Source organism: Schistocerca nitens, chromosome 4 (assembly GCF_023898315.1).
Source record: "Schistocerca nitens isolate TAMUIC-IGC-003100 chromosome 4, iqSchNite1.1, whole genome shotgun sequence".
Lineage (NCBI taxonomy): Eukaryota > Metazoa > Arthropoda > Insecta > Orthoptera > Acrididae > Schistocerca > Schistocerca nitens.
The window spans coordinates 307,504,202-307,520,887 of record NC_064617.1 but is presented as its reverse complement, the minus strand read 5'-3'; the positions used below and the strand labels follow the sequence as shown (position 1 = coordinate 307,520,887).

At 41.9% G+C, this 16,686-nt stretch overlaps 1 protein-coding gene across 1 annotated transcript in view; it reads left to right on the top strand.

The window, feature by feature from the left end:
* LOC126253138 (potassium voltage-gated channel subfamily KQT member 4) overlaps positions 1–16,686 on the top strand; it is a 1,084,963-nt gene that overhangs the window by 909,647 nt on the left and 158,630 nt on the right. The window contains exons 10-11 of the mRNA XM_049954282.1: positions 12,709–12,836; positions 15,919–16,015. Coding sequence (XP_049810239.1) covers positions 12,709–12,836; positions 15,919–16,015 — 225 coding nt within the window. The remainder of the gene's footprint in view (positions 1–12,708; positions 12,837–15,918; positions 16,016–16,686) is intronic.

Genomic DNA, 16,686 nt, shown 5'->3' with positions numbered 1-16,686 from the left:
AGTAAAAGTAAAGGAAAAACTCCGAAAATTGTTAATTTGTAATTAAGTAACACGAAAAAAAATTTTTGGCATATTTTATCCGTCTCTCTGTTTCTCTGTCCGTCTGCTAAGATCCCGTTTTCTCTTCAGAAGATTGGCGTATCAAGTTCAAATTTATGTCACATGCTAAGGTCTATGTTCCCTAGACTATGGAAAAGTTTTAAGCTTCTAAGCCAATGCGATCAAAAGATTCCACCATTTATGTCACGTATTTTGATACAGACTCACTCATCAAAACGTATAGGATACTTCCCGTCGACGTAGAATCAAGAAATTTGCGAAGACACACAGTTTCACACTACAAGTAAAGGAAAAAGTCGGAAAAATTCTTAAATTGTGATTACATCACATAACTGATGACGCTTTGCCATTAGAGCATATATTGCATTCATCATCAGTCAAAAGCATTTCTTTCTGTATGTCCGGTCTAGTCTGAAGAACTACTGTGGAGATTTTGATACAGTCTTGGAATTCCCGGGACCGATATCTTATCTGGCCAGTATCTGTTTCTAAATCTGGCAGAAATCGTTTATAAACTCGATTCCCAAGATGAATGACACCTAATTAACTTTTCACGGAACGATCAGTGTGGGAGTCCTTTTGGCACTTGGCATCATTTTTTACTAATATGTAGGTGACTTCGGACTCTTGAAATACTTTGTGTATTTCAAGAATGCCTAGTCTGTCAGCAGTTGTGATTCGCTGCAGACTGGCTGAGTTAACTTATTCTAAGCTCAACCTCTGGGCGATCTCACTCAGTGGTGTAACTATGGTATGGCAGCCGGGGCGGGTACCTTGGGCGCCGTTTCCGTGTGGGCGTAGTATCGACAGCCCAAAAAATATGAAGAAGGACAAAATAAAAGGGAAAGATGGATGGAAGAATAGGAGTGTGAAGAAGAAGTGCAAATAGATGAGGAAAAAGGAAGAAAGGAAGGATAGGAGAGCACCAACATGGAAACGGGATGCAGTTGGATGATAGGAAATCATGAGGCGCTTCGCATTGGATTGGATTGAACGATTACATTGTATCGAGCGACAGGGCCGTGAGACCTACCTCTCCTTGGTTCGGAGACTCTTGTGTCTTTACGGCTACTAGGTCGAATCGCTCTCATTACGCCAAGTGGGCCTCCGCAACGAATGAGTTACGAGTTATTTCGCATTTGTTGTTTTGTTTGTTGCAGCTTTATATTGATCGGCAATGGAAGAATGAAGAAGGAATCGCGTTGTTGTCAGAATGAAGTTTTCACTCGGTAGCAGAGTATGCACTGAAATGAAACTTTCTGGCAGATTAAAACTGTGTGCCGGACCGGGACTCGAACGCAGGGCCTTTGCCTGTGCGGACAATCTGTCGCTTTGAATAAAATGTTCTCGGGTTTCCAACCGCGTCAATTGATTCAAACTACACGACCTTTCGGCCAAGCACTCCTTGGCCATTGTCAAGTATTATGACTTGACAATGGCCAAGGAGTGCTTGGTGTAGTTTTAAGCAATTGACGCGGTTGGAAACCCGAGAACATTTTATTCAATGTTATCGCCGCGAGACTCTGCATACATACAAATCTGTCGCTTTATTCTTTGCAGGCCGTTACATATTTCCAGTTGTTTAACACAAAAAAGAGTTTTTGAAAAACGTACCTTTTACTTCTCTGTAAAGACGTATTGATCTTACTAAATGAATAAAAAGTCTAAGCAACAATGAGAACTTAAGAAAAGATGGGGTGATTAGGGGTTGGAGGGAAGGGGCAAAGTTAACATTTGCCTTGGGCGCCAGTTACCGTAGTTACACCACTAGATTTACCAGATTATTCTTATGATAAGCATTTAATTCCTTTAAAGTCAGTCATGCATTAGATTAAGACTGAAATGATTATATAGGGTTATTTTTTCCACCATGTACAAACACTAAGGATTGATCGATGAGAAGGTACGGAACAACAAATGTCTAATGAACGTTTGTCCGGAAACGCATCGTTTCCTTGCTAAAGACGATTTACTCAATCATAGTTTTTTACAGAGACTGCGGTCTAATACGCGCTGTACCATGCAGCCACAGTTACATACGCATGGTTTCCTCCTAGAGGGTGGTACTATTGCTTACACGCCATACCCAAGCGCCTTCTCCTGCTACAGTCATTCGTAATGTGACCGATTCATTTCTCTTGCTGGTTCACACTGTAGTAGATGTGATAACAGCGTTCTACACAATGGTTCCATATTCGAATCGACAACTCGCTTACATGGTGTTTACTTACGGAAAGGAAAATGCAAAGGGCGGTGAGCAGCAAGATTGTGTCAGGAGACCAATCGCCGTCGACAACCACCACAGCATTCAATGTTTGCAACAGTGTTTCCCGTTTGTCAGAGATAGGGTAGTTTCAGAAAGAAGGTTACCGTGAAGGACGTGCCCGAAATGTTCGCACACCAGACTTGGAGGAAAATGTGATTAACACTACGGAAGAAGACTGCCGTGCCAGTACAAAGTAGGAGACCCGTCTGTATACGTTGGGGCAGACGAACGTGTGGAACGTTCTACATGACAGCTGTTACAACCCTTTTCACTTGCAGCGTGTGCACTGCTTACTTACATCGGGAGCAGTTTTGTCACTGGTTTGTCCACCAGGCTACCATTATTCCGGGATTTGTGTCATCCACCCTTTTCAGAGATGAGACAACCTTTACGACGGGTGGTATCTTCAGGTTTCGTAACGGTCATCTGTGGGATAGTATGCAGAATCCCCAGGATATGATGACAGCGAATCATCAGTGTCGATGCAGCCGGAGTGTGTGGGCCGGGATAATTGGCGACCGTATTTTGGGAGCAGTCTTCCTTCCATGTCGCCTAACAGGCCGGAACTATCGGCGTTTCTTGCGGGTGACATTGCCTTCCCTGCTGGAAGAAATGCCATTGATGATTCGAAATGTTAATTGGCTGCTACATGATGGTGTTCCAGCCAGTTCGCCGTTAACGTCCGGACGCATCTCAATTGTGTCTTCAAGGTCGATGGATCGAACGAGAGGCTCCAGTTGCAAGGCCTGCTCGTTCACCGTTTCTCAGCAAGTGCGATTTTTGGTTATGGGGCCATCTCAAAACCATCGTCTATGCAGAGCCGGTTCCAGATGTGGAGACGCTGGAGCGGCGTATTCATGCTGCCTTTGAAACTGTTCGGATGCAGCCTGGCCGATATGAACGTGTGAGACAGAACGTGCTGCGGCGCGTAACGCATGCTTTGAGGCACATGGAAACCATCTTCAGCTCATACTGTAACTCTGGCTCCATGGTACAGCGCGTATTAGACCGCAGTCTCTGTAACAATGTGTCATTGAATAAGTGATTTCTAACTTGGAAACAATGCATTTCCGAACATAAGTTCATTAGACATCTTTTATACCGTATCCTATCATCGATCAATCCCTAGAGTTTGTATACGGTGGAAAAAAATCACCCTGTATAGTCTCTTTATGTTAAAAGATAATAATTTTGGCGTCTCACTGCAAAGAATGTAATTCAATGTCTGAAATACGTTCTTTGTGGTTGTGAACCACGTAGTTCTCATTTTTCTTCTGTCCTTCACAGTGTCTGTTACTTCATCGTGTCGTTTGTATGCGCAATGTGGAAATAGATTATTTACCTTATTTGATGTCAAATCTCATGTATTAACATTTCTTGCTTATGATTAAAATAGTAAGTCGGTTTGAGTTAGTTAGTGTTAAAGCACATTCACAAGCTTGAGGAGCCTCGGAGAATAAATTTCCAAAGTCGCTTATCGTTCTACACTTGTGGTTGTTAGAGAGACCGAAAAACAAACTTCTACTGTCTTACCCATTAGCAGCTGTACTTTGCTACCATTTTCGAATAGATGCTGTTTGTTAACAAAGGAAAGAGCATTTTCACTTCAACGTTAAAATGTGTAGTATTTTCTTTCAAAAAAGAGGCTTGTTTTTCGATAAATAAAATATTTCTAATTTTGTACGGAGCACTTCAGCTGACTGAACGGCTTGCTTTAACCGGGTACATTTCGGTATTATTTTGTCATCCGAATTTTTTTTATTGCCGTAAGAAGTATGCAGCGTCAAAAAAAATTAATGCAAGTATGCACGTATGATGGCCATACAGTAGAAAAAGAACTGATGATGAGGGCACATCATTACATAAAAAACCAGCTGCATAAAATTTTTTAAAAAAAAGGAATTGTGTTTTGCGCGTGGCGGCGATACTGGCATATCCTGGATTTTCCATGGATGAGCACTGACGTTGTCTGTGTTGAGAAATTAATTAAACCCGATGTGAAGCTTAGAGAAGTTACATTAGGCTGTCACTCGTCCCTGTTCCGAAAAATAGTTCCATAAATTCAGTGATGTCATACAGGCAGCTAGAACAGGTTAACACGAAATGCAGATCTATATTCGCAGTTTCGTTTTTTTTTTTTTTTTTTTTTTTTTTTTTTTTTTTTTTTTTTTTTTGTCATCGACATGAATGTCACGTTCTCTCACTAGTGTACACATCACTACCAATCTGACTGTCCTCGTACCGCAGCAAATATGCAATATGAAGGCACGGATCACTGTAGGGTATCATCTGTAAGACCAGTTGTAAGTCGTGTACATGCACTAGTAATCAACTGCAGGCACTTCTCTCAGCGATTCCATCCACTCATCGTTTCTCTTTCTTGTACTCTTCTACATAACATTTTGTTTATAATTTATTACTATCGTTCGTCGCATTAAATCGTTTTTTTTTTTAATTTGGAGTTTCATTCACTGCTGTTGCGGGTATGCCATCCCAAAATAGTTAATCAAAGAATTTCAAATACTGAATTGACTCTCGTTGACATTTATAAAATACGACACAAGAAATCATCTCACAACGAAATCCACTAATAGAAGTCTCAAGTAAACCTAATGACATTTGGTCAATACCTTACTTGCATGGAATTACGTCGTATCAGTCCCAATGCACGTCTACAGATAAATCTTCCACACTCGCCAAGGATTTTTCGCGCCGTATCTGTATCATAATGTACGTCTAATTCTGCAGCTCTGAGAGAAATGTATGCAGTCTGCACCTTTGTTTTCGCACCAGAAATTTGCCTGTGATAAGCAGTAGGCAATACATTGAGATCTGAAAAGTATCTTTCCCCTTGCTTCAGTTTCTACATCCGTTAAAACATTTGTAGCCGTGACGAATGAAAATATGTGCCGGACCGAGACTCGAACTCGGGATCTCCTGCTTTTTAGGCAGTTGCGTTAACTACTGTTCCATCCGGACGCCGTGTTTATCGGCAGTGTGCGGACTATCTCGGCAGTCTCCCTGTTCCCGTCCATATCCTCCACGCTCGCTAATTTTAGATTGCCACAGGAGATCGAACGTAATTGTGCATCCACACTTAGGGAGGTGGATTTATTGCCCATCGGCGCGGATCAACTATATCAAAGTACAGTGTCTATTCCTTCGGACATGTCCGAAAGAACAGGCACCACACATTCAGATAATCATATAACAGTCCTAAATAATGCTGAATCTGGACCCTTCTGGTAAAATTTTGATACATTTACGCAATATGCATAAATGTAATTTACCAAATCGCTAGTTTTACTATTCCGCAAGCACCAGTGGTCACTTATTTCCCGTAAGTAACGTAATTCCGTCTTGCTTATATCAGTATGCCTATAATAAGTTATGACTCAGGAATTTTCTCACTTATTGAAGAAACGGAGGTGAATACGCAATTCCCGTCTTGTCAAAGAACTGGAAAACTGGAGAGTCTCGATGGAGTCTCCTTTCAGTCGCTTGCTTGGCCAGCCAGCCTCTCATTAACGACTTTTGTACTACACACACACACACACACACACACGAATAACAACGAAATAGAGAGCAACCCAAATTGCTTTCGTGACTGCAAACCTGTCATACTGTGTCTATGTGTTGCCACTACTGCGGTGCTAGATAACGACGAAGATCCTCTGTGCTGCATGCTGTTTCTACGCTAACGTCTCATCTTCGACCATTATTAGTGAATAGATACCTCTAGTGCTTCCTAAATGTTTACGATAGACTGCATGTAAATGTTAGATACGTTTGTGGGAACGTGTTATGAACCACGGGAAACAAATGCATGATATGAGTTACTCGCCTTCTCATTAAAATACTGGTTCGCCCAATCAACCCGATAGTAATATTACCAGTGCACATGGTATTTGTGTGTTTGTAAGTGCATCTAAAGTCCAAACAAGTGTGATACTAAACCAGAAAAAGCATGTGGTATCTATCTACTGTTAATGTTCGAACATCAAGACTTGAACTGTTTTCGCGTTTTCTAATGTTTCTTCAGAACTGTACGTGCAACCCTCGCTGAGTGTCTCTTTAGGTAGCTTAGTGAGTGTGTTAGCAGTGAAATATGTGTGCTTAATACAGTAGCTCCTCTTCAGCTTTCCAGCACCACTAACGGCCACAGCGGGGCGTAAGATCGCTACTTGGTGACGAGCAGTTACGGTGGTGGAGAGGGTCGCGCGAGGTGCACTCTCAACCGCCGCCGGTCGCAGCACCACGCCTCACTCTTGTTACTTTCCTTCTTTCGTCTAGCAACTGCTGTGCATCACTGCAAGGCGAGCACGGCACCTGTCGGCTGCGTTCACATCGCACGAGTGTCCGCTCGGATCGCCATTTTAGTTAACACTGGGTAGCAACAGGACTCTCAGATACGCGTTTGTTTAATATGGTTCCTTGTATTTCTAAGCAGAGGATATGTGCTAGAACTGTGTTCATCTTTCAGTCCCACGTCTTAAAGATACAAGGGAAACACACGTTCTCCAAAGAAATGTATGTTGAAGTCCGCCTGCTTAGCTGGGTGGTAACGTGCTCGCTTCCACTGCAACCGGGTCCAGGTTCGATTCCCGGTTGGGTTGGAGATTTTCTCCGCTCGAGGACTGGGTGTTGTGCTGTCTTAATCTTCATTTCATCCTCATCACCGGCGCGCAAGTCACGCAATGTGGCGTCGCCTGAAGTAAGACTTGCACTTAGCTGCTGAACTTCCCCGGATGATTCGAGGCATGCTGCTTCGGGATGGCCTGGGTCCACAACTGTATAGTATTGAGGAAAATTTGATAAATTTTTATTTTGTCCGTCTCAGTTGCATGAGTATGCAATGTTATTGCTGCAGTGGTTACCTGTTTCGGGCTGACTCGCCCATTCTCAGACAACACATCCTGTTAGTAATCATAATTAGTTATACAACATGGTGCCAAAAGGCACGAACAGCAAAATTTTGTACATGGCTGCACGTTCAGAGACCGTGAATAGTTACAACTGAAAGAAAAGCAGCCTTCGGTCACTACTTTTAACAAATTAACCTGGTTTCAACACTGCTAGGAGTGTCTTCTTCAGAATTTAAAACAAAGAATGGTCTGAAACTTCCTGGCAGATTAAAACTGTGTGCCCGACCGAGACTCGAACTCGGGACCTTTGCCTTTCGCGGGCAAGTTTGGAAGGTAGGAGATGAGATACTGGCAGAAGTAAAGCTGTGAGTACCGGGCGTGAGTCGTGCTTCGGTAGCTCAGTTGGTAGAGCACTTGCCCGCGAAAGGCAAAGGTCCCGAGTTCGAGTCTCGGTCGGGCACACAGTTTTAATCTGCCAGGAAGTTTCATATCAGCGCACACTCCGCTGCAGAGTGAAAATCTCATTCTGGAAACATCCCCCAGGCTGTGGCTAAGCCATGTCTCCGCTATATCCTTTCTTTCAGGAGTGCTAGTTCTGCAAGGTTCGCAGGAGAGCTTCTGTAAAGTTTGGAAGGTAGGAGATGAGATACTGGCAGAAGTAAAGCTGTGAGTACCGGGCGTGAGTCGTGCTTCGGTAGCTCAGTTGGTAGAGCACTTGCCCGCGAAAGGCAAAGGTCCCGAGTTCGAGTCCCGGTCGGGCACACAGTTTTAATCTGCCAGGAAGTTTCATATCAGCGCACACTCCGCTGCAGAGTGAAAATCTCATTCTGGAAAGAATGGTCTATATTCTATAACATGGTCACAGAATAATGACTAAAAACGTATGATAGGTTATAAGTACGGAACCATCGTAAAAATGACTAATAAGTACTATCAGTCTTTTACGATGATTCCGTACTTATACCCTATCATACGTTTTTAGTCATTATTCTGTGACCATGTTGTAGAATGTAGACCATTCTTTGTTTTAAATTCTGAAGAAGACACTCCCAGCAGTGTTGAAACCAGGTTAATTTGTTAAAAATAGTCACCGAGGGCTGCTTTTCTTTCAATTGTAGGCACAAATAGCTTTGTACAAGAAAGTCAAACTGGGAGCAAGCTATTCGTGCCTTTTGGCACCATGCTGTACAACTAGTTACGGCTAATAACAATGTGTGTGTTTAAGAACGAGCGAGTCATCCTGAAACCGTTAACCACCGCAGTAACAAAATAGTATATTCATGCAACTGAGACAGACAAAATATTTATCAAACATTCCTCAGCCTAATACAAAGTCAAGTATGCCCCATACTACTGAAATAACTAATATTCGTCACGTGACAGGGTAACGACAATATTTTTAAAAATGTTTGATTCTCTCGCCCCTTATGGGCGGGGAGTGACCTGTAGGCGATAGTCTCCCCGAAATGAATGCAAAGTACGTAAAAATGAAACACTTTTAATTAAAAATGTAAGATATTTACCTACCCTTTTCAAATCACTAAGACTATTTTCATTGGTTGTACTACAAACTGTTGTTGACTTTTTTTCGTCCTAAAAAGAAAAAAAATAATGATACCATTTCTCTATAGCCAGCATATTCGCCGTGAGAGAATTCAGCAACCGTTCTGGTATTAAAAAAATTATATTTCTTTTATTTTTCAATCTCAGCTGCACATATTTTGTAGTATGACTAGTTTAGATAGCCATGGATAATCTTCAAATCTATGTAATAGCGTAAGGAATCCATCGTGACTTTATCGGAACATCATAATATATATCAGAATACTTTGATGTGTAGCTGCAACATACAGATATGTCAGAATTTGCATCATAGTGTTCTGATGTTTAGTTCCGATACAGACACGACATGTTGCTTACGCGAGTACACAGATCCATGGCTATTGAAAGTACTCATATTGCAAAAAAAAAAAAAAAGTGCAACTGAGACTGTAAAGGACGTTCAGCAGGCTCGCTGGCGTGAGTATAAACAAAAGGATCCGGTGGCTGTAGTTGCGGAGATCAGGGTAGATGAGCTAGATAGGGTGAGAAGTGGAAATAGAATGGAGGACGGTGTGTGATCCTCGTCATGGTACGAACAGGAAAGGACTATGACAAGACGAAGAGACAAGTGGAGTGCCCAGATGTGGCGTAAGATAGGAAAGGAAGAGTCAGAGCTGATGGGATTGATAAATATGGAGGAGGATATGATTATCTGAGAGAGGGAGTCGGTTAAAATTTCATTGCGAAAGGGTATGGAGTGTAGGTGTAGGGTTGGAGGTACATGTTGGTACAAGTGGGGCAACATAACAGAACTGAAAATTAGAGGGGAAACAATGGGATTACTGGAGTCCAGTTTGCGCAAAGTATAGCGACGAGGGCATAGAATTTTTATGAGGTGGTAAGAGGTCCATGTAGGGGAAGGTAAATGCATGCAGCTGTCAAGGCAGTGTGAATGGCATTACAGCTACTTTGAAGAGCGAAGTGGCGATACCCATTATTTCGTAGCACAGATGAAGAGAGCAATAACAGAACATGTATTCACAGATACGCTGGATGACTCGTTTTTAATGTTGTTCACTTAACTTGCTACCAGAAGAAGAAGGAAATGTACGCCGATGCAACTGACAACAAAATATACCGATGATTTTGAAGGAATGTGGCGAACCCAAAGCAAATTAGAATACATCTTCTCTCCTTTGTTTCTCGGCCTTTCTTATAGGTGAACTGGAAGGAACGGTAGTGACCGATTCAATTGCTGGGTGTCATTCTGAAAGAGACGATCCACGACAATCCGTGTGAAATCGGTGTGAAGCGTCAGTTCATTCACTTTTTTCACATTTCTTCTTTTTTTCGGTCTTCGAACTGGTTTGATACTGCTTGTCACTACCGCTTCGCCCTCTCGTGGCAGTCTGTTTCCTTCAGAGTAGCATTAACACCCAACATCCTCTGTTATTTACAATGTATAAGCTGGCCGGACAAAATACAGGTTATTTCCTTAAGAGACCACAACAGTCACTTTGGAGGGCTGTCGATGATCTCACCTTCCGCGACAGACGTTAGTAATGGCAATGAAGCGGTGTGTATCTGCCGATCGATTTTTTACCGTCAGTGTAGTAAGACGCTCTTCACGCCATCCTATAGCAGTTCGATCTCCATGTTGCCATCTCTAGCAGTCAGCAAGGGGAAACAGTCTGAAGATAGTCAAACACTGATCGACACCGATCACCTTTTCTAAAATAAAATTAATTTATGCGGTCTAGACTATTTCATTACATTTTTAACTTGGAATGGTTTTTACGAAAAGAAGCACTCCAACGTAACTCATGCGACCCCACGGATAACGGATGTCAAATGATTAAAAAGCATGTGGTAGGGGCACCGAGCAGGAAAGCTCGTCATCTCTGCTTCTATAGCCACAGAAAAAGAATTCTAGAAATTGTCGTATTATAAAACAACTGTGTGTCAAAGACGGAGTCGAAGGTACTTCGTGGTGCTGAGCGAACATCAAACATCTTCTTCAGGAAAAAAAAAGGTGAGGGAAAGAGCATCCTTCAAGTGTTCATTCGGCGACCCGTGCAAATGTTTAAGGAAATATAAACTCGGTGGGTAGTTCGTAATTTTTTTGCAGAATGCTAGGGTTTAAAAATAGCAAAAAAATTAAGAAAAAATTGCCCAATGCGATTACGTACTGAAATTTCTCATAATGGACCTAGACGAGTGGCTGAGTAGCAGAGCTGTTTTGTCAGATTGGATATCAAGGATAAATCTATATGCCTCAAGGATTACTGATCTTTGTAGGGACATATGGTAACATCGAATACATTTTAGTATGAGGAAATATTTTCTGAACGTGTTGGTCTGGAGTGCAGCCATTCATGGAAGTGAAGCAGTAAATTTGGAGTAGGAATTAAAATCCGTGGAGAAGAAATAAAAACTTTGAGGTCCGCCGATGACATTGTAATTCTGTCAGAGACAGCAAGGGACCTGGAAGAGCAGTTGAACGGAATGGACAGTGTCTTGAAAGGAGGATACAAGATGAACATCAACAAAAGCAAAACGAGGATCATGGAATGTAGTCGAATTAAATCGGGTGATGCTGAGGGTATTAGATTAGGAAATGAGACACTTAAAGTTGTAAATGAGTTTCACAATTTGGGGAGCAAAGTAACTGATGATGGTCGAAGAAGAGAGGATATAAAATGTAGACTGGCGATGGCAAGAAAACCGTTTCTGAAGAGGATAAATTTGTTAACATCGAGTATAGATTTAAGTGTCAGGAAGTCTTTTCTAAACGTATTTGTGTGGAGTGTAGCCATGTACGGATGTGAAACATGGACGGTAAATAGTTTAGACAAGAAGAGAATAGAAGCTTTCGAAATATGGTGCTACAGAAGAATGCTGAAGATTAGATGGGTAGATCACGTAAATAATGAGGAAATACTGAATATAATTGGGGAGAAGAGGAATTTGTGGCACAACCTGACTGAAAGAAGGGATCGGTTGGTAGGACATATTCTGAGGCATCAAGGGATTACCAATTTCGTATTGGAGGGAAGCGTGGAGGGTAAAAATCGTAAAGGGAGACCAAGAGATGAATACACAAAGTAGATTCAGCAGGATTTAGGTTGCAGTAGATACTTGGAGATGAAGAAGCTTGCACAGGGTGGAGTAACATGGAGAGCTGCGACAGATCAGTCTCTGGACTGAAGACCACAACAACAAACAGTAAAGACCAGAACAGAACATAAGCTTTACAAATACGGTGCTATAGATGAATGCTGAATACCGTAGGGTGCATCGGATAACCAATGAAGGCGGGGAGGAAAGCTCTTCATGTCACAACGTTACTAAAAGGTGGTATAGGTTGACCTAACGGTTCACGAGGAACCAACGAGTATGTAATATGTTAAGAAAGCGAAGTTGGGACGGAAATGGGGGGGGGGGGGAGGAAGTAGAATAGTTGTAGAACAGGGCCAATGCTAGAATACAAAAAGCTGGTTCAAACTGACGGCTATTGTATTAGTCATACGAATATGAAGAAACTTGCACAAGATAGTTTACCTCAAAAAGCTGCATCTAATCAGTCTTCGTTCTGAATACCACAACAATGTTCGCAAGATGATCGCCGCACGCCATTTTATACTTAAAATGCTCATAAGGATTTCCAAAGATAATCTTTAGACCCAGCCTTATCCCCTATAACGCGCCGTCTTATGTCTGAAAATTTATCAGATTTTGAATTATATCAGTATTTCACTTAACCTATTATTACCATTCCTTATATTGATCGGTGAAATGAAGCAAATATTGGATTTTAATGTTGAGAGAACTCATGAGGATGGACTCTTGCGATGTGAATGCAGCCACTCGCGCAGACGGCACTTGTAGAGTTCTTTCAGACTGTACCACTGCCTTGACTCACTTTCACAATTGCGTGTTTTATTTCTTCCTTCCTCTGCTGTTGCCTTGCTGTAGCTCAAGTATTTCGTGGCTCGAAGAAAGTTTAGAGAAGCCCTGAAACCGTACGACGTTAAGGACGTCATTGAGCAATACTCGTCCGGGCACGCAGACCTCTTGAACAGGGTGAAAAATCTGCACTTCAGGTGGGTCGAAGTACAAACTTCAACACTCGTTAGTATGCATGTTCACGCTTATAATTCGCATTACCGTACCAACTAAGTGTTATTAGTCATTAGAGGTCCCTTTTATAGAGTGTAGCTCTTAGAACAGAGGTTAGATATTTGTGTTACCAGAGCTTCTACGATCGTTCCAAGCATATTTATTCGGTTTCGCAAGGAATATTACAGTCCGCTAACGTACCATATCGAGCCCATGGTAATACCACATTAAGGCGTAAATATTTATAACACAGACAGTATGTACTTCTGTACAAACGAGAATTACAGTCGTTTAAGGAAAAGATACTTTCTAGCTCCATACACAATTTAAAAAGAAAGGGCCGTCAAAGTACGTATTACGTGTATACCTGACGTCATCCGCTGTAATAATTCGCTGTCGGAATCAAATTCTTTCGGAAGCGGTTATTCTACGCAGCAGTGCTTTGTCTTAATTTCTTTTTCTTAAATATTTCGCTACTGCATGACGAGTGTTAATGTTACAATAAGAAAGCTATGAGCATCAAAGAGTGTAGTACGATTTTTGTCTCGCTTATTTTGTGGTGACAGCATGCGACACAACCTTTGTACTTTGCTATTTCTATTCCTTACAAATTACGGCATGCTTGTATGTCAATAATAACAAGAAACTGCACGTAGAGAGAACTTTGCAAAAATGTCGCACCTTAATTTTCCTGTGAAAAGTATTATCCTCTTATGTATATGTCTAGTGAATGTTCACTGCGCAAAATAAATAAAAAATTTAAAAAATCGTATTCCCTTTTCGAGACCCCATAACTGTCTCCTACTTGGACGCGTAAGTTTGAAATGTGCCCTAAAGTTGCCTACAGCCTTCTTCTGTAATGGTACAAAAACGTTTCTCTCTGAGTCTTCAACCTCGGGATCGACTACGCTTCGAACAGCAATGTGTCGACACATGCCAAAGAAAGGCCACAGATGTGAAGGTCATATAAAGTCTAAGTTCAGTTAATGATGTCTCATCGGCATCAAACTTCATTACAACTCTGCCCAACACCGTCGTGAACGCGTCACACGATGGAAAAGTCGTCACACCCCGTTTTACCCACATTTCACCCTTTTGTTGCCTTTCTGACCTCAGAACCGCGACGCCCAGCATTGAAGTCACGTGGTTTTGTTATGGTGGTCGAGGAAAACATTCCAAATACACCGCTGCTCAGAGTTGATAAGAAAAGCCCTGAGGGGACGGCATAAAGGGTGTCAACAAAACCATCCCTTCCCCTGGGGCGTCGATTCCCACAGATTTCGCGATCGAAAACAACAGTTCGCAGTGCAATAACCAGCAAGACGACGTTGTTGATAACATATAACATTGTTGACGCCCCCCAGGACGATTCATCCCTCTCTGAGGACATCGTGGGACTGTAACTCCCATTTTGAGTGTAGTGAGCCATCAGTTTTTGCTCTGGTATATAGGGTGTAACCACTACGGACCGCTCAAAACCATTTGACAAAATTTGAACGTGATCCGCAGCAGCAAAGGATGTTTATGTTTCTTCAGTCCTCCAGCTTCGTGCCCTCCTGTGGCGTGATCATGGAGAGGCACAGTATTGTCATGTGGACGAATAAAGCGGCAAAGGATCCGTATAAGAGCCCCTCCCCATTTCTGCAACACCTTCGGTGACACCCACGCAGCTTTGTTGAGCACGTTAAATACGACTATGATCCTGTCAGGGACTTCGAAAGGCATTAAGTGAATGAAGCATTACGGCTGCAGTAGCTTAGGTGGGGACGCAAAAATTACGGTCGCAAACTATCGTTTACGACCGCGAATACGTGGGAATCACCACCCCAAGGGAAGGTCTGGTTTTTATTGACACCCTTTATGCCCTCTCGTGAGGGCTCTTCGGGTCGATTCTGAATGGCGGTGTGTGTGAAATATTTTTCTTCTGCCACTCATAAGAAAATGGCGTGATTTTAATGCTGGATGTCGAGGTTGTGACCTCCATCGCAGAGGCGTCAAAACAAGGGATGAAATGTGGGTAAGCGGTTTTGACGACCGTCATGTCCATGATCGCGTTAGGCGGAACTATGGTGAAATTTGGTGCCAATTTGACATCATTAATCCACCTTAGACCTTACATGAACTTCTGAGCTGTGGCCTTTTTCTTCTTACGTGTCGATACGTTGCTGTCTGAAGCGTCGTCCAGTCCCAGGGTGACGTCACAGGGTCCCACGCTTTTACAAAAAAAAAAATGTTCAAATGTGTGTGAAATCTTATGAGACTTAATTGCTAAGGTCATCAGTCCCTAAGCTTACACACTACTTAACCTAAATTATCCTAAGGACGAACAAACACACCCATGCCCGAGGGAGGACTCGAACCTCCGCTGGGACCAGCCACACAGTCCACGTTTTTACACTACAGAGGTGGGTTGACGGCACTTGTGAGCCCAAGTTCGAACTCCTGTGTCGCAGTGGGAGACAATTACTGGGTTTCGAAAAAGTGATAGCCTACTTTTTTTTGCACAGTGATCATGTCTAAAATAGACAGGTATACACACCATTGAATGCATGTTTGTCTTAATTAGTTTTTACTGCACTGTTGGTTCCTTAGCACAGATTTCGGATTTGAAAACTGCACTTCTCATCTATTTTATTGTTAGCCTCATGATTGGAGGTAACCTACGAAGTTAGGGCAACGAATAATGGAGCCGTGCAAGTGTGGATGATTACATCAATAATTTCATCAAGACTATCTTCAGCATGTATTTTCACTTTATCATTTCATTTCGCCGAAATACAGCACAGAAACCATCTATCCAAAGGAGATTTCAATACTGGTCAAGTATAATACATTCCCCTTATCAGACACAAAAAGGAGTAACAAAACCACAAGCATTCAGAAGATCACGAGTAATTTAATCTGTAGCATTAGCCTTACTGTAAATATGGGTGCCTGTTTACCACTCTCTTTCCACTCACCCGTGTACATACACAATTTATTAGTATCGAATTACTTTCAATTTATGACAGTTTACTGAAATGTTTCCTGAAATTCAATAACGACAATTTTGTCTCGATCTTGCAGGTTGGACCAAATTCTCGGGAAGCAAGGTTCAAAGGCGAAAGATGTGTATGCATCAAAAATCAGTCTAGCATCGAGAGTCGTTAAAGTTGAAAGACAGGTAAGACTTGCATGTAATATGTAGACCAAGAACATATTTTCTAAAAACATTTTCTTTCAGCGCAGTATGTAACTATATACAGCCCAATACGCATGTAAATTATTGATCTCCCACTTGCAGTGCCAATGGATGCAAATTTTGTCACCTTTGTAGACGATAAAAGTACACCGATTTCTTTATGAAAGGGTAGTTGGTTAAATATTTGAAAGTATCGATAGATGTATCAAAGGATACGGATACAGTTTTTGAGACTACAAGTAGATCACAGCTTGAAACGAAAAACTCGTATATTCGACACAATATAGCGTCATAGTTTCTCTGCATTTTCAGTACACAAAGTTTCCCGCCTACAGGTGATTTGAAAATAAAGATGTTACAGTGTTCTGTATATTTCCATTCACTAATTAGCTACTGAACCACTTTTGCGGGAAACTCCACTTGTAGTGATAACATCTTCAGAATACAGAAGCGTCTCATACATTATCGTTCTCCATTAAAAAGAAACACCTGCAAAGACCTCTTTAGATACCCTATTTTGACAACTGATATAATTACACTTATGTGCTTTGTTGACCTTCCAAAAACTAGAACTAAAGTGACTGTAATACGAGAACCAAGAGCTTAACATTAGTACGGAAAGGAATTAGGTTCTGCATAACAGTTGAACCAAT